The sequence below is a fragment of the Dendrobates tinctorius genome, unplaced genomic scaffold, assembly GCF_039654945.1.
Source record: "Dendrobates tinctorius isolate UK_male_01 unplaced genomic scaffold, ASM3965494v1 ptg000022l, whole genome shotgun sequence".
Classification (NCBI taxonomy): domain Eukaryota; kingdom Metazoa; phylum Chordata; class Amphibia; order Anura; family Dendrobatidae; genus Dendrobates; species Dendrobates tinctorius.
Window position 1 is genome coordinate 112,540,866 of NW_027361690.1, and position 24,407 is coordinate 112,565,272.

Sequence of the window (24,407 nt, forward strand, 5' to 3'; positions counted from 1 at the left end):
GGGGCCAGCCGTTGCCGCGGGAGACAGGAATGTCCGGGATGGGCCTCTGCCTTATCTAAATCCGTGGCTAACCTTAACAAGGTATCACAGTACCTGGTAACGGTGCTTGACAGATTGCCACCTCAGACTCCAGTGGACACAGGTGCATCAAAGGAGTCCTTTTTCTGGACCTTTTAGAGGCCGTAAAATGTTGAGACAGGACCACCAGCCCAGGTCCCCTTCTTACTCCATCTCACCGCCAGAGTTTCTCTGGCTGTCTGCCTCCTCCCGGTCCTCCCCAGAGGCGTGTGAAGTATTTTTAGAGACACGCTCGGAAGAGGGTTCTGAATACGGGCCAGAACAGCCTAGGGCGTCAAGGATATGGTCCAGGACCTCTTTGCTCCAGTAAATGAGACCTTAATATTAAGGACGCCACATCGAAGCCTGAGGATAAGGCTCTCTCATTTAAGTGGTATAGGTCCCCCTCCAGGGTCTTCGCCACCCACAGGGATTTTGAGGAGGTGTTGGCCAAGGAAAGGGAAAACCCGACCAGGCGGCTTCAGAGGGGAAGCCATTTTGGGATCTCATATCCAGATCTCACTACCAACTGGACCTCCTCCCCTTCGGTGGATCCATCAGTGTCCAGTTTCTCTACCAAAACATTCCCTCCACTCACCAGTGGAGCACCACTGGAGGATACCAATGATAGGAGGGTAGAATCCCTGGCGAGATCCACCTTTTAAGGTAGCAGCCGCTATATTGTGTCCGGCCTTCGCCTCAGCTTGGGTAGCTAAGTCTGTGTCAAGTTGGGTCAAACAGCTTAGACAGGGCATATTGGCCGGGGCTCCGCCAGCAGAACTAGCTTTGGACGCCGCAGCCAAGCATCCAGCAACAGGGTAGCCATCCGGTGAACTGTCTGGCTAAAGGCCTGGCAGGCTGATTTGTCCCCAAAGAGATCCCTAACCAATCTGCCTTAATATGGCTAGCTACCATTGCTGCCATAATCTTCGTAAAAATTCTGGTACTGTTGCCAGCCCAAATGGTAGGGCCACCAACTGGGAATGCTTCTGCTCGACAGCGCAGCGCAAAAATACTTGATGTCCCTGAAAAATGGGGCCGTGCAGGTAGGCGTCCCGAATATCTATGGAGCATAGGAATTCCTGATCCTCTACAGAGGCAATCACCCGCCAGATCGACTCCATCCTGATGTGGCGTAGGTGGACCCATTTGTTTGACTTCTTGAGGTCTAGTGTGGGACGAACCGAGCCATCTTTTTTTTTTTTTTTGGTATTACAAATCGGTTTGAGTAAAGGGTTGCACAACGCTCCTGCTCGGGAACAGGGATGATTACTCCTGCGCTGAGGAGAGAGTTGATTGCTGCAAAAAAACCTGAGGCCATGGCAGCATCTCTTGGTGGTTGAGAGAGAAAAAAACGGCCACGCGGAAGCGCGCTGAAGTCCATCTTGCATCCTGTGGATACCACCTCCCTTACGCAGGTATCCATTACTAAACTCCGCCAGACATCTCTGCAGGAGAGAAGGTGGCCCCCCTAGTGTGGGAGAGGGACTGGGAAGGGATCTGTAATCCCTGCAGGAGTTAGGCTGAAGAGGATCTGCCTGGCCCCGACCTGGTAGCTCTGCTGTGGGAACTGCGAGGGCGCCATGAAGGAGAGGCCCGAAAGGACACCTCCTTCCTGTCCCTAGGCGCCTGCGACCTCTGTGGGCCCTGAGCATAGGCGTTTGCCGCTGGGGCATGACGAAAGGGACGAAAGGATTTGGCCTTTCGTTTGAAAACGTATCGACGAGACCTGGCCTGAGGGAGAAGGAAGCTCATGCCCCCAGCTGCATCTTTAATGATTTGATCTAACATTGGACTAAAAAAGGAGTTTTTGTGTACTCACCGTAAAATCTCTTTCTCTTAGCCTCTAATTGGGGGACACAGAACCATGGGTGTTATGCTGCTGTCCACTAGGAGGCGACACTATGCATAATCTGAAAAAGATTAACTATGGCTCCTCCTCTACAGTATACACCCCTGGACGGCATCAGCCTTCTCCAGTTTTTGCTTAGTGTCGCATAGGAGGCACACCTAAAGAATTTTTTTCTCTTTTTCACTCCGTTTTTTTCCGGATGACAGATGAAGAAAAGTGGGTCTCCTGTGAGACTCCCGGCATGGCTCCTTCCTCGGCCCCCTATTATGGGGTGCCCGGTTGAAGTTGAGATGGCTGTTCCCCATGTCGCTCCTTCCCCAGTCCTGCGGGTGCTAGTTCAAAGTCGAGACCCCCCTCCTTCTCCAATTCCTTTTGGTCTTGGGTTGAGGTCGAGACGAGGAGGAAGCCCCCTGATGGTGACAGCAGCACCCTCCCTAATCCCCCTCTGGGGGAATTAGGTTGAGACGCCTCAGGTAAGGTCTGTACCGCTGCAATCTGCAGCTCACAGTATCCAGGGACCCCAGCCCAGCTGCGGGCTCCTATCGGGGCCGGGGGGGAGTGCGGGCAGGCATGGCACATACAGACACAGGGCTCCCTGCGCCCCTGTCTCTGCGGCAGCACCAGCTCCATAGCGCCTCAGGGGGACCTATCACAGGGCCCCACTTCCGATAGGGGCTCCACCGCTATCCTGCCTTTCTATCCGGGGGGGGTCCGGTTCAGATCCGACCCCCTCCCGGACTTCCGCGCAGTCCTGGAGCCCTTTCTGGGCATCAGTAACTAATTTAGGCCGCGGCTTTGGCCTAGCTGAGGTCACCGCCTCCTCTCCACCCCCCGGATGACAAATAGTGTCATAGAGGAGGCGGATCGAGACAGAAAGGGCGCGTTTTTACACATCTCTGCACGCTCTTTCTCAGCTCTCCGCCCCCTTCTTCTCGGTGGCCATTTCTGCTGCAGGCATCAGCAGCACCACGCCAGCCAGTCTCCGGGGGGCACAGGACTGTGTATCTTCGGCGCTGGACCTAGGGGCACGCTGGTGGGGTAAGATCACAGCTCGGGTTTTTTACTCGGCTGTGAATCCGGATTCCCTGTAAGGCTCTCCTATAGGTTTTTCCCTGCATAGCCACCCCTGTAGGGCCCTCTCATAGCCAGCCCTTCTGCACTCTGTGCACTATGTCGGGCTCAAGGTCCAAGAGAACCAAGCAGGACTGCTTTTATGCATTCTGCACAGCCTGCAAAACAACTCTTCCCAGAGGCAGCACGTACCCGCACTGTCGGGACTGTATCCAAAATACTGGGTCAGAACCCCAAGAGGCTCCTACCAATGCTTCAGCAGCTGCTACCATGCCGGAATGGGCTACCCAGATGTCGCAGTCTATGACGCAGTCCATAGATAACCTAACCTCCACATTGGTCCAGGCTCTGCAGGGTCATGTCTCGGCTATAAGCGTTACCCAGCAAAGGGACAGCTCCACTCAGGGACAGGCCGTTTCTGGCTCTCCCAGACGTAAGCGTACCCACACGTTGCGTTCCTCTGCGTCATCCCATAGCACACGGTCATCCCCCTCTAGGGAGAGACACCGTAGTTCCAGGTCACCTAGACCGTCCCCTACCAGAGACAGACAACGCAGATCTCCACAGCGATCCCTGACGACAGAAGGCCTTCGCCCCAGCTCGCCCACCAGGGAACGCCTCAGCGATACGCAGGATTCGGAAGGCATCTGTGACTCCGACTCAGACAACGAAACGGAGACGTCTCTGGTCCCTTGTCCCCCTAGCAATACAGCGCTAGTTGAGGACATAATCTCTTCCATCCATCGGGTGCTGGACATTTCCGATCCAACCCCGGAAGCCCCAGAACACAAGATTTGCTTTGAAGATGTTCTGAAACCACCTAAGGTCTTCTCTAACCACCCGGAATTTCAGGCGATCCTTACTAAGCAGTTTTCGCAGCCTGAGAAGATTCTTCAATAGCAAATATTTGGAGGCTAGGTGCCCCTTCCCACAAAAGGACACCAAGGAGTGGACAGATCCGCCCGAAGTGGACCCCCCAGTCTCTAGGCTAGCAGCACAGACCCTCCTATCACTGCCAGATAGCTCAACCCTCAGGGACGCTGCAGACCGGCAGGTAGAACGCATGGCTCGTTCAGTTTTCGAAGCGGCAGGTGCCTCCCTGGCTCCCGCGTTCGCTTCAGTATGGGCGGCCAAGGCCATTCTGGCTTGGGCCAAAAAATTGCAAACTGGCCTCCAAGCTTCAAATCCTGAGCTGTCGGACCAAGCGGTTCAAATAGCAGTGGTAACAGATTACATGCTTCATGCAGCCCTGGATTCCGCAAGAGGTGTAGCGGGGATAGCATCAAACGCCATCACGATTCGGCGTATCCTCTGGCTACGGGAATGGAAAGCGGATGCGGCCTCAAAGAAGTCCCTCACGCATCTCCCGTACCTCAGTGGACGGCTTTTTGGTGAAAAGTTGGACACAATGATATCCAATGCCACTGGGGAAAGAGTACCTCTCTCCCTCAACTAAAACCTAAATGCACGTTCAAACGGCGTAACCAAACACAACTCAGATCCTTTCGGAATTCTTTGGGCTGGTCCGCCTCGCGTCCAGCACAAAATCGTAACCGCTCTCCACGCAGGGACTACCCACGGGCGGCGCAGAGGCCAGACAGGACCTGGCAGTCGAAAACAGGCCAGGCGAAGCCCAAAGGAGGAAAACCTCAGAATTTCTCCATCATGATTCACGAACTCCGGAAGACACCCCACCCGTAGGCAGACGACTTCTACTCTTTCAGCAAGTCCGGCTGCCTATTACAGAAGACAGGTGGGTCAGGGAAATAGTGTCTTCCGGAAACAAGATAGAGTTCACTTCCAGTCCACCGAACCAGTTCTTCCTCTCTGTTCCACCAAAACCGCCAGAAAAGGCTCGTGCTTTTCCAACAAGCGGTATTCTCTCTCCTTCAAGCAGGAGTCGTAGTACCGGTTCCCGCGGCCAAACGTTTCCGAGGGTTCTACTCCAATCTATTCATAGTCCCCAAGAAAAGAGGCAGCGTCCGGCCCATACTAGACCTAAAACAACTCAACAAGTATGTACGAGTTCGTCATTTTCGCATGGAGTCCCTTCGGTCCATGATTGCGTCCATGGAGCAAAGACAATATCTCGCCTCCATAGACATACAGGACGCATACCTGCATATACCGATTGCGAACCTGAGAAATCTCTGATGGGTGGGAGCAATCGACCAGGACCACTACCAGTTCGTGGCTCTCCCATTTGGACTCGCCACAGCTCCCAGAACATTTACCAAGGTCATGGCTGCCACCATTGACGTTCTACACTCCAGAGGCATAGTAGTCGTTCCATACCTGGACGACCTTCTCATCAAGGCTTCCACCTTCAAGGACTGCAAGGTCAGCGTCTCAATCACAATCGACACTCTGAGTCGCCTGGGCTGGTTAGTCAACTTACAAAAGTCATCGACTACCCCGAGTCTGTCTCTGACCTTCCTCGGGATGCTATTCGACACCTCCAGGGGTCTGGTGCTCCTTCCCAGAGACAAGGCACTGGCTCTCCGTCTAGGAGTTCGCATACTCCTCCGCAATCCCCCCGATCTCTCCGGTTTGCCATGAGTCCTCGGCAGGATGGCAGCAGCAATGGAGGCGGTACCATTTGCCCAGTGTCACCTCAGGCCTCTTCAGCTAGCCATCCTCAAGTCCTGGGACAGGAATCCTTTCTCCCTCCACAGGGAGTTCCGGCTAACGTCGGCAACCAGGAGGTCCCTGCACTGGTGGCTCAAGCCAACCTCACTGGCAATGGGAAAATCCTTTCTCTCAGGTCAATGGAAGGTCCTGACCACCGATGCGAGCCTGACAGGTTGGGGTGCGGTGCACCTACATCACAGGGAACAGGGCAAGTGGTCACCAGAGGAAGCGAACATGCCCATCAACGTCTTGGAAATTCAGGCCATCTTCCTGGCATTGAGAGCCTTTCGTCACTTGCTGGCAGCCTCTCGTATTAGAGTACAGTCGGACAATGCCACGGCAGTGGCTTATGTGAACCACCAAGGCGGGACCCGCAGTACCCAGGTGATGAGAGAAGTGGCACATATCCTCCATTGGGCGGAAGACACAAGGTCGGTACTCTCTGCGGTCCACATTCCGGGTGTGGACAACTGGGAAGCCGACTTCCTAAGCAGACAAGGAATGGACTCGGGAGAGTGGTCTCTCAATCCCGAAAACTTTCGACAGATCTGCCATCGCTGGGGGACCCCGGACGTGGACCTAATGGCATCCCATCTCAATGCCAAGGTCTCCAACTTCATGGCCAGGACACGCGATCCGCGGTCGCTCAGAGCAGATGCCCTGGTTCAGGACTGGACCCAGTTCCAGCTTCTGTACATCTTTCCACCTCTCCCCCTGATATCCAGAGTCGTGAGGAAGATCAAACACGAGGGAGTTCCAACCATCCTGATCGCGCCAGACTGGCCCAGACGTACATGGTACGCCGACGTCGTACAACTTACAGCAGACGTCCCCTGGCGTCTCCCCGACCGGCCCGATCTTCTGTCACAAGGCCGATCTACCACCAGAACTCAGGGGCTCTCAATTTGACGGCGTGGCCCTTGAGACCTGGGCAGGACTCTCAACGGACGTCATTAGAACCATGATCAGGGCACGGAAGCCAGCCTCCGCCAAGATTTATTACCGTACCTGGAGAGCTTTCTTCACCTGGTGCAAATCTCGCGGCCAGATTCCACTCCCTTATTCCCTCCCAAAAGTCCTTGGCTTTCTCCAATCGGGCCTGGACGCCAGGCTATCCCTGGGCTCGCTCAAGTGCCAGGTGTCAGCGCTCTCAGTGCTTTTTCAGAGGCGCATCGCTAACAAGCCGCAAGTAAGGACCTTTCTCCAGGGGGTTTCCCGATTGGTTCCCCTCTACAGACGTCCACTGGAAACGTGGGACCTCAACCTGGTCCTGACAGCATTGCAGGCACCTCCTTTCGAACCCCTTAAGGAAGTCCCACTCCACATTCTATCACAGAAGGTGGTTTTTCTGGTGGCAATCACCTCGCTTCGCAGGGTGTCTGAATTGTCAGCACTCTCCTGCAGACGGCCCTTCCTAGCCTTTCACCAGGACAAGGTGGTTCTCCGTACAGTCCCATCCTTCCTTCCGAAGGTTGTGTCCAACTTCCACCTCAATGAGGAAATTTCACTGCCATCCCTTTGCCCGGTTCCGGTTCACAGAGTGGAGAAGGCTCTGCATACGCTTGACCTCATCAGGGCATTGCGTATATACGTGTCTAGGACTGCACCCTTCCGGAAGTCTGAATCCCTTTTCCTTCTTCTGGAAGGCGTTCGCAAGGGTCTGCCGGCTTCCAAAGCTACCCTTGCCAGGTGGATCAAGTCCACCATACAAGAGGCTTACCGCCTTAACAATTCTCCTCTTCCAGCCGGTATCACTACACACTCTACACGGGCAGTAGGGGCCTCCTGGGCCATTCGGCACCAGGCTTCGGCACAACAGGTGTGTAAGGAGGCCACTTGGACTAGCTTACACACGTTTACGAAACACTACAGAATTCATACCCAGTTCTCAGCGGATGCGAGCCTGGGTAGACGGGTTCTGCAGGTGGCAGTGCCCCAAGTTTAGGGACCTGTCTGCACAATATTCGTCCATTACTTCCCACCCAGGGACTGCTTTGGGACGTCCCATGGTTCTGTGTCCCCCAATGAGGCGACAGAGTAAAGGAGATTTTTGTGTACTCACCGTAAAATCTCTTTCTCTTAGCCTCTAATTGGGGGACACAGCTCCCACCCTGTTGCCCTTACGGGCCGTTGTTACGGTTGAGTTCTCATATTGTTCTTTGAGCTCGTACATGGTGGCCTTATTACAGGCATGGTTATGTTATTTCTGTTAACTTCCTCCTAATGCTTTTGCACAAAACTGGAGAAGGCTGACGCCGTCCAGGGGTGTATACCGCAGAGGAGGAGCCATAGTTAATCTTTTTCAGATTATGCATAGTGTCGCCTCCTAGTGGACAGCAGCATAACACCCATGGTTCTGTGTCCCCCAATTAGAGGCTAAGAGAAAGAGATTTTACGGTGAGTACACAAAAATCTCCTTTTTTGGTCCAATGTTAGATCAAATCATTAAAGATGCAGCTGGGGGCATAAGCTTCCTTCTCCCTCAGGCCAGGTCTCGTCGATACGTTTTCAAACGAAAGGCCCAATCCTTTCGTCATGCCCCAGCGGCAAACGCCTATGCTCAGGGCCCACAGAGGTCGCAGGCGCCTAGGGACAGGAAGGAGGTGTCCTTTCGGGCCTCTCCTTCATAGCGCCCTCGCAGTTCCCACAGCAGAGCTACCAGGTCGGGGCCAGGCAGATCCTCTTCAGCCTGACTCCTGCAGGGATTGCAGATCCCTTCCCAGTCCCTCTCCCACACTAGGGGGGCCACGTTCTCTCCTGCAGAGATGTCTGGCAGGGTTTAGTAATGGATACCTGCGTAAGGGAGGTGGTATCCACAGGATGCAAGATGGACTTCAGCGCTCTTCCGCGTGGCCGTTTTTTTCTTTCTCAGCCACCAAGAAATGCTGCCATGGCCTCAGGTTTTTTTGCAGCAATCAACTCTCTCCTCAGAGCAGGAGTAATCATCCCTGTTCCCGAGCAGGAGCGTTGTGCAACCCTTTACTCAAACCGATTTGTAATACCAAAAAAAAAAAAAAAGATGGCTCGGTTCGTCCCATACTAGACCTCAAGAAGTCAAACAAATGGGTCCGCCTACGCTACTTCAGGATGGAGTCGATCTGGCGGGTGATTGCCTCTGTAGAGGATCAGGAATTCCTATGCTCCATAGATATTTGGGACGCCTACCTGCACGGCCCCATTTTTCAGGGACATCAAGTATTTTTGCGCTTCGCTGTCGAGCAGCAGCATTCCCAGTTGGTGGCCCTACCATTTGGGCTGGCAACAGTACCAGAATTTTTACGAAGATTATGGCAGCAATGGTAGCTAGCCATATTAAGGGTCAGAGGTATAGTATTAGTCCTATATCTCGACGATATTCTCGTCAAAGCACGCTCTTTCGATCAGGCTCAGGAAAACCTATCTGCGGTTCTAGTCACGCTCTCCCGGTTTGGTTGGCTCTTCAACAGGATCCCACCTTACGCCAACACAATGCCTAGAGTTCTTAGGGATGTTAATCGACACCTGCTGCTAGAGGGCCTCTCTTCCCGAAAGGAAGTGGGTTACTCTCCGGCAGGGAATTTGCTCTCTGCTAGAATCCCGACTCCTGTCTTCGCGCTGCCATGAGAGTCCTGCGGAGGATGGTGGCAGCCTCAGAGGCAATACCCTTTGCCCTGTCCCGTTCCAGGATACTTCAGAGGGACACCCTCCTTCAGTGGTACAGGTCCGTCTCTTCACTGGATCGCCCTTACTCCCTCCCAGTTCAGGCCTGACAGTCCGTCAAGGGTGACTGACCTCCACCCTTGTTTATCTGGGGCGGTCCTTTTTTCCCCCTGTCCACTGGCAGGTGATAACTACGGATGCCAGCCTCCTGGGCTGGGGTGCGGTATTCCCTCACCTGGCGGTCCAGGGGCAACGGTCAAGGCGAGAATCCTCACTGTCGATCGATATTCTCGAACCAACCGGGATCTTTCCAGCACTCCTACATTGCGAAGGATGCCTCAAGGATCAGCCAGTCCGGATTCAGACGGTCAATGCCACAGAAGTGGCATACATCAATCACCAGGGGGGAACCATGAGTCCCCAGGCATCGGCAGAGGCATCAAGAACCTTCAGCCGGGCGGAAGCCACGATTCCGGCAATAACGGCAATTTACATTCCCGGCACAGACAACACGGCCGCCGACTTCCTCAGTCGGGAAGGGCTCGCAGCAGAATAGTCCTTACATCAGTACATGCTCCATCAAATCTGCCGACTATGGGGGACTCCGGATGTGGACCTTCTGGCATCTGGACAGAACAGAAGGGTCCAATAGTTTGTCTCCAGGTGCCGCGATCCTCTGGCAATAGGGGTCGACGCGCTGGTTATTCCATGGTCACAGTTCAGACTCCCTTACCTGGTCCCTCCCTCTCCTACCCAGGTTACTAAAGGGGATCAGGGCATAAGGGGTGCCGGTCATATTGGTTGCCCCATACTGGCCCAGGAGGGCCTAGGTCGCAGAAATTATCAATCTTCTCGCAAGCACCCCCTGGAGATTCCCCGACTGGCCAGATCTCTTGGCTGAGGGGCTGTTTTACCACCAGAATTCTCGGTTGCTCAATTTGACGGCTTGGCCATCTAAACCACATTACTGAGAGCAGCGGGGTTGTTTCGGACCGAAACATTAATACAATGACCCAGGCTAGGAAGCCGTCTTCTTCAGGGTCTATTATCAAGCCTGGAAGGCTTATTTTGGCTGGTGTGAGTCTAATCACATCACACCTATACCCTGTTCCCTACCATCTTTCCTAGCCTTCCTCCAGGCAGGATTAGATGCCGGTATTTCCCTAAGTTCCCTGAAAGGCCAAGTATCTGCTCTCTCTATTCTTTTCCAACGGAATTTGGCCTTTTGCCTGCAGGTTAAAACCTTTTTTCAAATGGTGGCATACAGCTCCTCCTTACAGATCCCCAGTGGATCCATGGGATCTTAACCTGGTCTTGGAAGCCTTGACAAATTCACCCTTGGCGCCCCTCCGGGAAGCTCCCATATTCCTTGTGTCCTGGAAGGTTTCAGAGTTGGCGGCCCTGTCCTGTCGCCTTCCATTTTTAATTATGCACCAAGACAGGGTTATTTTGCGGCCTCCTCCTCCCTTCCTTCCCAAGGTGGTATCGGCCTTCCACCTGAACGAGGACATAATCCTACCGTCATTTTGCCCCAACTCATCCTCTGGAGCGTTTTTTTTTTTTCAATAAGTTGGACCTGGCCAGGGCGATAATGGTCTACCTGGCTAGGACGGCTCCTTTCAGGGAAACAAACTCGCTCTTTGTCATTCCTAAAGGGGTGAGAAAGAGGCCTGCCAGCCTCTAGGGCAACTATCGCCCGCTGGATCAGAATGGCAATTCTGGAAGCCTACCGGGTGAAGAACAGGGTGTTCCCTGCTGGGGTTAAGGCTCTCCCAACCACGGCGGTGGGCGCCTCCTGGGCAGCAGACCATAGGGCATCAGCCATGCAATTGTGCAAGGCAGCCACCTGGTCGTCCGTTCATACCTTTTCAAGGTTCTATAAGGTCCATACCTATACTTCAGCGAACGCTGAAAGAATCTTTCAGGCGGCAGCGGTGAGTTCTCCGACCTGAAGGATGTTTCTGTCTTCTCCCTCCCCAGGGACTGCTTTTTGGACGTCCCACGGTTTCTGTGTCCCCCAGTGAGACGAAAGAGAAAACAGGATTTTGGTTGCTTACTGTAAAATCTGTTTCTCAGAGTCTTCATTTGGGGACACAGCGCCCTCCCATGATTTTGTTACTTGTAATAAATATATGATGACTTACATGATAATGTCTCCTCCTACTGCTTTTTCCCTAACTGATTGTCCTACAGCCTGTCGTAGGGGTGTATACTGCGGAGGCGGAGTTAACATTTTTTTCATGGCATAGTGTCAACCTCCTAGAGGCAGCAGCACACACCCATGGTTTCTGTGTCCCCCAATGAAGACTCTGAATAACAGATTTTACGGTAAACAACCAAAATCCTGTTTTAAAAATTACGCCTCTAAAGGAATGCATCTAGGGGTGTGATGAGCATCCTGAACAAACAGCTGCTAACGTAGAATTTTTAGAACAGTGGGACATGAAAATGAAAAATTAAAAAAAAAATTCCAACTAAAATGTGTTTTGTCGCAAATTTTTCATTTTCTACAGGAATAAGGCTAGTTTCACACTAGCGTTACCGGGCGCAGTGCAGGGCCGCCGCTAAGCTCCACCCCCTCCGGTCAGCTCCTCCGATCGCATGACGCTGCATGCGATCAGCGTACCCTATACTTAGCGTTGGGTACGCTGGTCGTGCGCTGGTACCCTTTTGCCCGCGCATCCGCCCTTTTTGCGCTGTGCCGAGCGCACAAAAATGCGCAGTGCAAAAAGGGCGGATGCGCGGGCAAAATTGTACCAGCGCACGACCAGCATTTCCAACGCTAAGTATAGGGTACGCTGATCGCATGCAGCGTCATGCGATCGGAGGAGCTGACCGGAGGGGGCGCAGCCGGGGGCGGACTTTAGCGGCGGCCCTGCTCTGCGCCCGGTAACACTAGTGTGAAACTGGCCTAACAGAAGAAATTGTTCCCGACAATTTGTTGTACAACTTCTGCGTAGCCTATGTCAGACAACTCTTAAAAGTGACCCCATTTTAAAAACTGCACCCCTCAAAGTATTCAAAGCCACACCCAAAAAGTATGTTAACCCTTCAGATGCTTCAATGGAATTAATTGGAAGGAAGTGGAAAGAAAAAAAACCAGGAGAAAAATTAACCCCAAAATGTATTGTGTAATTTTTCCTGAGTATTCCTTATACAGTATATGTTTAGGTAAAGGAAGGGAAAGCACTCTTTGACTTTAGGAATAGATTGTTTTCTTACACAAACCTCTAAGGCTAGTTTCACATTTGCCGCCGCTAAGCCCCGCCCCTGCCGCGCCTCCACCGGTAGCTCCGCCTACCGGCACATGACGCTGCATGCGTCCTGCGTCCCCTATCTTTATCACTGGGGGCGCAGGCTGTGCGCAGTATGCGTTTTGCGGCGCATGCGTCCTTTTCACGGTGCGCCGACCAGTGCCAAACGCAACCTACTGCAGTTTGGTTGCGCTCGGCGCACCGTGAAAAGTACGCATGCGCAGCCAAACGCATACTGCGCACGGCCTGCGCCCCCAGTGATAAAGATAGGGGACACAGGACGCATGCAGCGTCATGCGCCGGTAGGCGGAGCTACCGGCGGAGGCGCAGCAGGGGGCGGGGCTTAGCGGCGGCCATGCGCAGGCCGTCGCTGCGCTCAAAAGCGCAAATGTGAAACTAGCCTAAGGCCTTCACATAGCAGCTGTAGTTATACTGAGAATACATTACACACAGGAGGACTCCATTCTCTAATTGTGTCTTCTGGAGGCAACTGGTCACCCAGGATTTTATTTCGAGGGTATCATACTACAGAGGGCTGAATAGAAAAAATGCACGTCACAATTTTCAGATTTATATTTGTAATATATTTAGAAAACCATGTATTTCCTTTATGCTTCACAAATACTTGCTATTTAATGTTGGTATATCACATAAAATCCCAATAAAATACATTTAAGTTTGTGGGTGTAACGTGAAAAAATGAGGAAAATTTCACTGGGTATGAATAATTTTTGTAGGCACTGTATATTGAGCCATGTTCTAAGAGCTATAGCTCTTTCTATTTTTCTGCAGGATGATATGATGTTTTCAGGGATGCCATTATTACTTACTGTATATACAACCTTTTGATTGCATTTTATTCCACTTTTTCTTCAGCATTTGTCTTTATTTTTTTATGATGTTCACTGTTCAATGACATGAGAGTCTCATAGATCAAGTCTAGTGATGAGCGAGTATGCTAGATTCTCGGGTTTCCCCGAGCATGCTCGGGTGGCCTCCGAGTATTTAGAAGTGCTCAGAGATTTAGTTTCTGTCTCTGCAGCTGCATGATTTGCAGCTACTTGACAGCCTGAATACATGTGGGGTTTGTCTGTTTGTTAGGGAATTCCCACATGTATTCAGGCTGTCAAGTAGCTGCAAATCATGCAGCTGCGGCAACAGAAACTAAATCTCTGAGCACTTCCAAATACTCGGAGATCACCCAAGCATGCTCAGGAAAACCCAAGCAACAAGCATACTTGCTCAACACTAATCAGGTCATTTCCGATGCTTTCATACCAAATATTTGTACTTTTTTTAATTTATTTATTTTTAATATAGTTGTCAAAAAATGTTTCCTTGTGTGTTTTTTTTACATTTTTTTTTTTTTTTAGTCCCTCTATGGGACTTGAACAGTTTACATTTTGGTCACTGGTCTAATACCCTGGAATACAGAAATATTGTTGGGTATTCGCCCATCAGTGTTGGGGCTCTTTCACACGTCCTGATGTTTCCGGTACCAGAAAAAACAGTGCCGGAGATATCCGGGTCCATTTGTATGCAATACTTGTGGCATACAGTGGGTACGGAAAATATTCAGACCCCTTTAAATGTTTCACTCTTTGTTTCATTGCAGTCATTTGGTAAATTCAAAAAAGTTCATTTTTTTCCTCATTAATGTACACTCTGCACCCCATCTTGTCTGAAAATAAACAGAAATGTAGAAATTTTTGCAAATTTATTAAAAAAGAAAAACTGAAATATCACATGGTCATGGGTATTCAGACCCTTTGCTCAGACACTCATATTTAAGTCACATGCTGTCCATTTCCTTGTGATCCCCCTTGAGATGGTTCTACTCCTTCATTGGAGTCCAGCTGTGTTTAATTAAACTGATAGGACTTGATTTGTAAAGCCACACACCTGTCTATATAAGACCTCACAGCTCGCAGTGCATGTCAGACCAAATGAGAATCATGAGGTCAAAGGAACTGGCCAAGGAGCTCCGAGACAGAATTGTGGCAAGGCACGATCTGGCCAAGGTTACAAAACAATTTCTGCAGTACTCAAGGTTCCTAAGAGCACAGTGTCCTCCATAATACTTAAATGGAAGAGGTTTGGGATCACCAGAAGTCTTCCTAGACCTGGCCGTCCAGCCAAATTGAGCAATCGTGAGAGAAGAGCCTTGGTGAGAGAGGTAAAGAAGAACCCCAAGATCACTGTGGCTGAGCTCCACAGATGCAGTAGTGTTATGAATGGGTCACCGAGGAGAAAAAAGTAAAACAAGCTAAGTCGCAGAAAACCAGAGAGGCCGGCAACCACGCAGACCACAGACCCCTGATCCCACCACACAACAAGCAGCAGCCGCAGAGCGCACCCACAACGCTCCCAGATGCCCCGCCACAGCCGGAGGACCAAACAAGCTCAAAGCACGAAAAGGGGAAAACCAACTGCCCCAGAGCAGACCCCAAAGGAACAGACAGCCCCCACACATGCACCGACGGCGAAACAAGATGAAAGCACAAACACAGGCAGGAAAATAGGCTGAGCAAACGATGGGGCCCAAACCAACCAGAAAGGAAAGACACCACCCGCAAAAAACCCTACAAAAATAATGTCCAACACATCCGACAGCAAAATTGACCCTGAAGTCACCAGACTTCTCCCACTACATCAGCACTCTGAAACACTCTGAGACAGAGCAAAAAGAGGCCAAACCAGTAAGGGACAAAAAGCAAACCGGCAAGATACTGATAAACAAGAGTGGAAATTCAGCACAGCCCCCAGCCGAGGCCAGCCGACCACACAAAAACAGAACAGACCAACAAAATCAAGTGTGAACATCAGCAGAAAAACCTAGCTCTAGATGAGCGGAACAGAGCTGAAAACCAAGAGCTGACAAGCCAGAAGGAATCACCAGCAACTGAATAGGGCGTCGGCTGTCTTAAATCCAATCTGAGACTCCTGAGGTCCAATCGTCATCCTCATTCTCAGGTGGCAGATCTCCATCGAGCAAATCAGCCTTACTACCTCCTGTTACCACCAGAGGGAGTCTGGAAGGAGAACTCACAACTGGTGAACCAGAGAATGAACTCACAACAATACCCCCCCTTGAGGAGGGGTCACCAAAGCCTCATCCACGCCACCAGGCCGATCAGGATGGGCCCGGTGAAAAGCACGAACCAATCTATTGGCATGAATATCAGAGGCAGAGACCCAAGAATTATCATCCTGACCATAACCCTTCCATTTGACCAAATACTGGAGTCTCCGTCTAACCAAGCGAGAATCCAATATTTTCTCTACCTCATATTCCACATTGCCTTCAACCAACACAGGGTCAGGAGGTGCTGCCATAGGAACCACTGGCTCAACAGAGATTTGTGAAATACGTTATGGATCTTGAACGTAACTGGAAGAGCCAATCGAAACGAAACAGGATTAAGAATTTCCAAAATCTTATAAGGACCAATAAATCTTGGCTTAAATTTAGGAGATGCAACCTTCATAGGAATATTCTTAGACGACAACCAAACCATATCACCCACTTTAAACCAGGGACAAATGGTCCTATGCCGGTTGGAAAATCGCTGGGCCTTTTCCTGAGAGAGTGACAAGTTATCCAGCACTTGGTCCCATATCTGCTGCATTCTCTTAACTACAGTGTCCACGCCTGGGCAGGACGAAGATTCCACTTGCCCTGAAGAGAATCGAGGATGAAACCCAAAATTACAGAAAAAGGGTGATATCAAAGTGGCAGAACTAGCTCTATTGTTCAGTGCGAATTCGGCCAAGGGTAAAAATGAGACCCAATCATCCTGATCAGCAGATATAAAACATCTCAAATAAGACTCGAAGGTCTGGTTTGTTCTCTCAGTCTGTCCATTGGTCTGGGGATGAAACGCGGAGAAGGATAACTGAATTCCCAGATTGGAACAAAAGGCTTTCCAGAATCTGGAGACAAACTGGACTCCTCTATCGGACACAATGTTCTCAGGAATCCCATGTAACCGAACCACCTGTTGTAAAAACAAGGGTACCAACTCAGCGGAAGATGGCAACTTTGGGAGTGGTACAAGATGGACCATCTTCGAAAATCTATCACAAATCACCCAGATAACAGTCATCCTCTGAGAAACAGGAAGATGAGAAATAAAATCCATTGAGATATGGGTCCATGGCCTCTTGGGCACCGGCAAGGGCATCAGCAACTCTCTAGAATGAGAACAGGGTTTAGACTGAGAACAAGTCCCACAGGACTGTACAAAATTCCTGACGTCACGAGATAAGGCAGGCCACCAAAAGGACCGACTCGCCAAATCTCTGGTACCAAAAATACCTGGATGACCAGCCAATGCGGAGCAATGAATTTCAGACATCACTCTCATTCTCCACTGGTCAGGAGCATACAATTTTCCCATAGGGCAACGCTCAGGTTTATCCTCCTGAAATTCCTCCAGGGCACGTCTCAAATCGGGCGAAATGGCAGAAAGAACTACCCCTTCACCTAGGATGGTAGAAACACAACAAGAGAACACAAATTGACAAATTTGCAAAAAATACTCTGCAGTAAAAAACATAACAGTAATCAGCAAGTGCTGTATAACAAATACAGGGTATTTAGCCGATACGTTTTTTGCAAAAAATGTATGCCAAGCCGCTTCACCACGTCACGGTAACCCTTCACGAAGCAGTCCCTATCTAATGTATTTAAAACCTGAACATGTGAACAGTGTCTAAATGAACAGGATACAGACAGGCGCCTCCTAGTATGAGCTTGTGGTGTAAGACAGCTCATTTATGTGCATGTCACACAGGAGAGGGGTGGGGTCTCCCAAACCATGCTTAGCAAGGAAAAACGGATTAAAAACATACTGTATGTGACATGCACAAGTGTGGACAAGTCAGTAAGAAAATGCTCACACCACCCAATGGCTGAAACACAACAAGAGAACACAAAATGACAAATTTGCAAAAAATACTCTGCAGTATAAAACATAACAGTAATCAGCAAGTGCTGTATAACAAATACAGGATGGTAGTAGGCTCGGTCACACTAAGAGAATCGGCAAAGAAGCTCCTAGAAAGGGCGTCTGCCTTAATATTCTTAGTGCCCGGAAGAAAAGAGACCACAAAATTAAAACGCGTGAAAAACAAGGTCCATTTAGCCTGTCTAGGATTCAAGCGTTTGGCTGACTCCAGATAAATCAAATTCTTGTGATCGGTGAGGACAACAACTTGATGTCTAGCTCCCTCCAACCAATGTCTCCACTCCTCAAATGCCCACTTCATGGCCAACAATTCCCGATTCCCCACGTCATAGTTGCGTTCAGATTGGGAGAACTTTCGAGAAAAAAAGGCACAAGGATTCATCTTAGAAGTCACAGGGTCTTTTTGGGACAAAACAGATCCTGCACCAATCTCAGAAGCATCTACCTCCACCTGAAATGGAAGTGAGACATCAGGTTGCCTTAAAACTGGAGCTGAAGTAAATCTCTGCTTAAGCTCCTGAAATGCTGAGAGAGCCTCAGGAAACCAATTCAGCACATCAGCGCCCTTCTTGGTCAGATCAGTCAGTGGTTTGACAATACCAGAAAAATTACCTATAAATTTACGATAGAAATTAGCAAAACCCAAAAACTTCTGGAGGGCCTTCAAAGAAGTAGGCTGAACCCAATCATAAATGGCCTGTACCTTGGCCGGGTCCATTTCAATAGTCGATGGAGATAAGATAAATCCCAAAAATGAAATCCTCTGTACACCAAAGAGGCATTTCGATCCCTTAACAAACAGGAAATTCTCCCTCAAAATCCGGAACACAGTCTGGACGTGTTCCACATGAGAATCCCAATCACTAGAAAAGATCAAAATATCATCCAGATAGATGATCAAAAACTTATCCACAAAGTCACGGAAAATATCATTCATAAAAGACTGGAAGACAGAAGGGGCATTAGTGAGCCCAAAAGGCATCACCAGGTACTCAAAATGTCCCTCCGGAGTATTAAACGCCGTCTTCCATTCATCCCCGTGCTTGATGCGAATAAGATTATACGCCCCCCTGAGGTCAAGCTTAGTAAACCAGCAGGCACTCTTAACTCTGGAGAATAAATCAGACATCAGAGGTAACGGGTACTGATATTTAACCATCTTGTTAAGGGAACGATAATACACGGTCTTAATGAACCATCTTTCTTGGCCACAAAAAAAAAAAAACAGCACCTAAAGGTGACGAGGATTGTCTAATATGACCCTTCTCCAACGACTCCTTAATATAGGATCGCATAGCATCATGTTCGGGTACTGATAAGTTGAAAAGCCGACCCTTGGGAAATTTACACCCAGGCATCAACTCAATTGCACAGTCATAACTCCTATGAGGAGGCAAAGACGCAGACTTGCTCTCAGTAAATACATCAGAAAAATCGGCTAGATAATCAGGAATATCATGAGACTGAGGAGAGGTGGAGAAAACAGGAGCGTCCGTAAGAACACACTGACAACCCCAACTCACCACAGACCCAGATTTCCAATCCAAAACTGGATTATGAGTTTGCAACCAAGGAAAACCCAGAACAATAGTATCATGCAAATTATGCAGCACCAAAAATTTACAATTTTCTTGGTGGTCGGGGCAACTCGCATTGTCACCTGGGTCCAAAACTGAGGTTTATTCTCCGCCAAAGGAGTAGCATCAATACCCCTCAAAGGAATAGGCGTCCGCAGAGGCATCATGGAAAAACCTCAACGTTTAGCAAAGTCCAAATCCATCAGATTCAACGATGCTCCTGAATCCACAAAAGCCTTCGTGGAAAACGTGGATAAGGAGCAGATCAGAGTAATTGCCAAAAGAAACTTAGGTTGTACACTGCCCACAGCAAATGTGTGCAAAACGTTTCTCTTGTTTAGGGCAGACAGAAATAGTATGAGACATCTCCACAGAAAAAACACAGCTTATTACGCCTTCTAAACTCCTGATGTTGCGCCCTAGACAAAACCCCATCACATTGCATAGGTTCAGACGTTTGTTCAAAAGGTGTCAGCGCCTCCCGTGTAGTTTTACGATCACGTAAACGCTGATAAACTTGAATGGCTAATGACATAGAATCATCCAGACCAGAGGGAACAGGAAATCCCACCATCTTTTACGGTCTCTGATAAACCCTTCCGAAAGAGAGCTGCCGATGCACTATCATTCCATGTAGTAAGGACCGCCCACTTTCGGAATTTTTGACAGTATAACTCTGCAGAATCCTGACCCTGGTTTAATGCCAACAGGGTTCTCTCAGCTTGATCAACAGCATTAGGTTCATCATACAACAGCCCCAAGGCTTGAAAAAATGCATCCACATTAGTCAGAATAGGATTTTCAGGTGTCAAAGAAAAGCCCAATCCTGGGGATCGCCGCTCAGCAAGGAGATGACAATTTTAACCTGCTGCACAGAGCTCCCCGATGAGTTAGGCTTCAAGGCCAGAAATAATTTACAATTATTCTTAAAATTCAGAAATTTAGAACGATCCCCAGAAAACACATCAAGAGTAGGGATCTTAGGTTCAGCAGCATGTGACTGAATGAGGTAGGTGGAAATTCCCTGCACTTCAGCAGCAAGCTGCTCCACACGATCAGACAATTGCTTAATCTCCATTAGGAAAAAGAAAAAAAAAATTCTATGGCCCCAGAGAAAAAGAGGAAAAAATATATAAAAAAAAAAAAAATTCTGACACTTTTCTTTTAACAACTTTTTCCTGCTTTTTAGTACCCTAGAATCTGCGGTATAGCTGGTGATTCTGTTATGAATGGGTCACAGAGGAGAAAAAAGCAAAACAAGCTAAGTCACAGAAAACCAGAGAGGCCGGCAACCACGCAGACCGCAGACCCCTGATCCCACCACACAACCAGCCGCGGAGTGCACCCACGACGCTCCCAGATGCCCCGCCACAGCCGGAGGACCAAACAAGCCTGAAGCACGAAAAGGGGAAAACCAACTGCCCCAGAGCAGACCCCAAAGGAACAGACAGCCCCCACACATGCACCGACGGCGAAACAAGATGAAAGCACAAACACAGGCAGGAAAATAGGCTGAGCAAACGATGGGGCCCAAACCAACCAGAAAGGAAAGACACCGCCCGCAACCCGCAAAAAACCCTACAAAAATAATGTCCAACACTTCCGACAGCAAAATTAACCCCGAAGTCATCAGACTTCTCCCGCTACATCAGCACTCTGAAACACTCTGAGACAGAGCAAAAAGAGGCCAAACCAGTAAGGGACAAAAAGCAAACCAGCAAGATACTGATAAACAAGAGTGGAAATTCAGCACAGCCCCCAGCCGGGGCCGGCCGACCACACAAAAAACCGAACAGACCAACAAAATCAAGTGTGAACATCAGCAGAAAAACCTAGCTCTAGATGAGTGGAACAGAGCTGAAAACCAAGAGCTGACAAGCCAGAAGGAATCACCAGCAACTGAATAGGGCGTCGGCTGTCTTAAATCCAATCTGAGACTCCTGAGGTCCACGTCATCCTCATTCTCAGGTGGCAGATCTCCACCGATCAAATCAGCCTTACTACCTCCTGTTACCACCAGAGGGAGTCTGGAAGGAGAACTCGCAACTGGTGAACCAAAGAATGAACTCACAACAAAGTAGGGAGATGGGAGAAAGTTCTACAAAGTCAACGATCACTGCAGCCCTCTGCCAGTCAGGCCTTTATAGCAGAGTGGCCCGACGGAAGCCTCTCCTCAGTGCAAGACGTATGAAAGCCTGCATAAAGTTTGCTAAAAAACACAGGAAGGACTCCCAGACGATGAGAAATAAGTTTATCTGGTCTGATGAGATGAAGATATCACCAGAAAGTTCTAATTATAAGCGGTATGTGTGGCGAAAACCAGGCACTGCTCATCACCTGCCCAGTACAATCCCAACAGTGAAACGTGGTGGCAACATCATGCTTTTGAGGTGTTTTTCAGCTGCAGGGACAGGATGACTGGTTGCAATTGCAGGAAACATGAATGCACCCAAGTAGAGAGAGATCCTGGATGAAAACTTCTTCCTGAGTGCTCTGGACCTCAAGGCTTGGCTGAAGGTTCACCTTCCAACAAGACAATGACCATAAGCACACAGCTAAAATAACAATGGAGTCACTTCAGAACAACTCTTGTGACCATTCTTGACTGGCCCAGCCAGAGCCCTGACCTAAACCCAATTGAGCATCTCTGGAGAGACCTGAAAATGGCTGTTCACCAACGTTCACCATCCAACCTGACAGAACTGGAGTGGATCTACAAGGAAGAATGGCAGAGGATCCCCAAATCCAGGTGTGAAAAACTTGTTGCATCATTCCCAAGAAGACTCATGGCTGTACTAGCTCGAAAGGGTGCTTCTATTCAATACTGAGCAAAGGGTCTGAATACTTATGACCATGTGATATTTCAGTTTTTCTTTTTTAATAAATTTGCAGAAATGTCTACATTTTTGGGTTTTTTTCAGTCAAGATGGGGTGCAGTGTGTACATTAATGAGAAAAAAATGAACTTTTTTGAATTTACCAAATGGCTGCAATGAAACAAAGAGTGAAAAATTTAAAGGGGTCTGAATACGCTCCGTACCCACTGTACGTACTGGCACGTACTGACACCTGGAAATCAGCAGTACAGTTAGCACTGTTCCCCAGAGCCAGGTGCTGAAGATAACTCCCATCATTCTCGCCTGCTTGTGCTGTGATCAGTGCTAGCACGGGAGAATGTTGAGAGTTGTATTCAGCTGATAACAGCGAGAGCAGGCGGCAGCTGATGGGAGTATTCATCAGTCGCTGCCTGCGTTATAAATAAATAAATAAAAACACCGGAGTGGTTTTCCCTGTATTTTGATACAGGGGAACGTATAGAGGCACACAGCTCTGCTCCATATGCACGTATAGAGACACACACCCAGCACTGCTCCATATGCACGTGTAGGGGCACACAGCTGTGGTCCATATGCACATATAGGGGCACACAGCTCTGCTCCGTATGCATGTATAGGGGCACACAGCTCTGCTCCGTATGTACGCATAGGGGCACACAGCTCTGCTACATATGCATGTAAAGGGGCACACAGATCTGCTCCATATGCACGTATAGGGGCACACAGATCTCCATATGCATGTATAGGGGCACTCAGCTCTGCTCCATATGCACGTATAGAGGCTCGCAGCTCTGCTCCATATGCACGTATAGAGACACACCCAGCACTGCTCCATATGCACGTATAGGGGCACACAGCTGTGGTCCATATTCACGTATAGGGGCACTCAGCTCTGCTCCATATGCACGTATAGGGGCACACACCTCTGCTCCATATGCACGTATAGGGGCACAGACCTCTGCTCCATATGCTCGTATAGGGGCACACAGATCTCCATATGCATGTATAGAGGCACTCAGCTCTGCTCCATATGCATGTATAGGGGCACACACCTCTGCTCCATATGCACGTATAGGGGCACACACCTCTGCTCCATATGTGCGTATAGGGGCACACACCTCTGCTACATAAGTACGTATAGGGGAACACACCTCTGCTCCATATGCACGTATAGGGGCACACACCTCTGCTCCATATGCACGTATAAGGGCACACACCTCTGCTACATATGCACGTATAAGGGCACACACCTCTGCTACATATGCACGTATAGGGGCACACAGATCTGCTACATATGCACGTATAGAGGCACACAGATCTGCTACATATGCACACACACAGACACACACGCACCTCTACTATATATGCACATTTTCTACACCCATAGCTCTGCTATATTCACATTTTAGCACAGACATACGCACTATGTTACCACATCTTGCAGTTCCTCTCATGCATATGATTGATCACATGACCTGAAAGGTCCTGGAGCTAGTTGGGTCAGGACGTGCAGCCTACATGCAGATCCTGGCAGCTTCCTCTCCTACTCTGCACCAATCATGTAGATCAGTGTCAGACAGGAGGAGAGATAGCAGCTCTGTCAATGATCAGGAAGGACGTGGTGTCTGCATTTTCCTCTATAAGAGGACGCTGCCTCTGGATTATAAGAAGCACACACTTTTTAAGAAGAGTTTTTGCCTTGCTAAAAGGTGCATCTGAAAAATACAGCTTATATTTGGGTATTTTGTTTCTTATTTCCTCCTCTGGTTCCCATTTTTTTCTAGGCTCTTCAAGAAGAGATTAAAGCAATGCATGGTCTCAGGATATTCACGTCTGTCCCGAAACCCTGAAGTCATCCAATACAGGAGAGAAGTTCAATATGTAACCAGATTGTCAGCTGCTGTGTACTCCTGAGACCTGACCGGGGGGCTTCGGCAATATTTCATGTGACCCCGGATATTGGAGATCTATTTATATGAAGCTACAGATGTTGCACATTATAGTTTTGCTACCTAGAATATAAAATTGACATTCGAATAAAGTGAAGTAACACAATGTGCGCAGTTCTGGTGTTTTATTTTACTGCTTCATTGCAACAAATGAAGGAACTTTGCTCCCGTTTTGTGTACACAGCTTCAATGCAGATCTTATGTGTAGGCTAATCTGACAATCATACTTTGTTCTAGCTCATCTCATTGGATTACAGAGGAAAAAGCTGAAAGAGGGAGAGTAAAGGCCCCGTCTCACTAAGCAATCTCGGTAGCGAGATCGCTGCTGAGTCACAACTTTTGTGACGTAACAGCGATCTCACCAGCGAGATTGCTATGTGTGACAGCGATCAGCGAGCGGCCCCCCTGCCGGTATCGCTAGAAGAAACCTCTGGACATTTCTTTGGTCGCTGGTCTCCCGCTGGCCAGCACGCATCGCTGTGTGTGACAGGCGGGAGACCAGCGATCAGGTGTAAAAAATAATTAAAAAAATATAGTTATTCTCACCTTCCGACGTCGCGTTCAGCCATCC

The 24,407-nt window shown here is 49.3% G+C and overlaps 1 protein-coding gene across 1 annotated transcript in view; it reads left to right on the forward strand.

Annotated features, from left to right (window-relative positions):
- Positions 1-23,942, forward strand: part of BOLA3 (bolA family member 3) — a 40,267-nt gene extending 16,325 nt beyond the window's left edge. Inside the window, 1 exon segment of the mRNA XM_073569057.1 lies at positions 23,672-23,942. Coding sequence (XP_073425158.1) covers positions 23,672-23,737 — 66 coding nt within the window. The 3' untranslated portion in view covers positions 23,738-23,942.
- Positions 23,943-24,407: the final 465 nt, after the last annotated feature.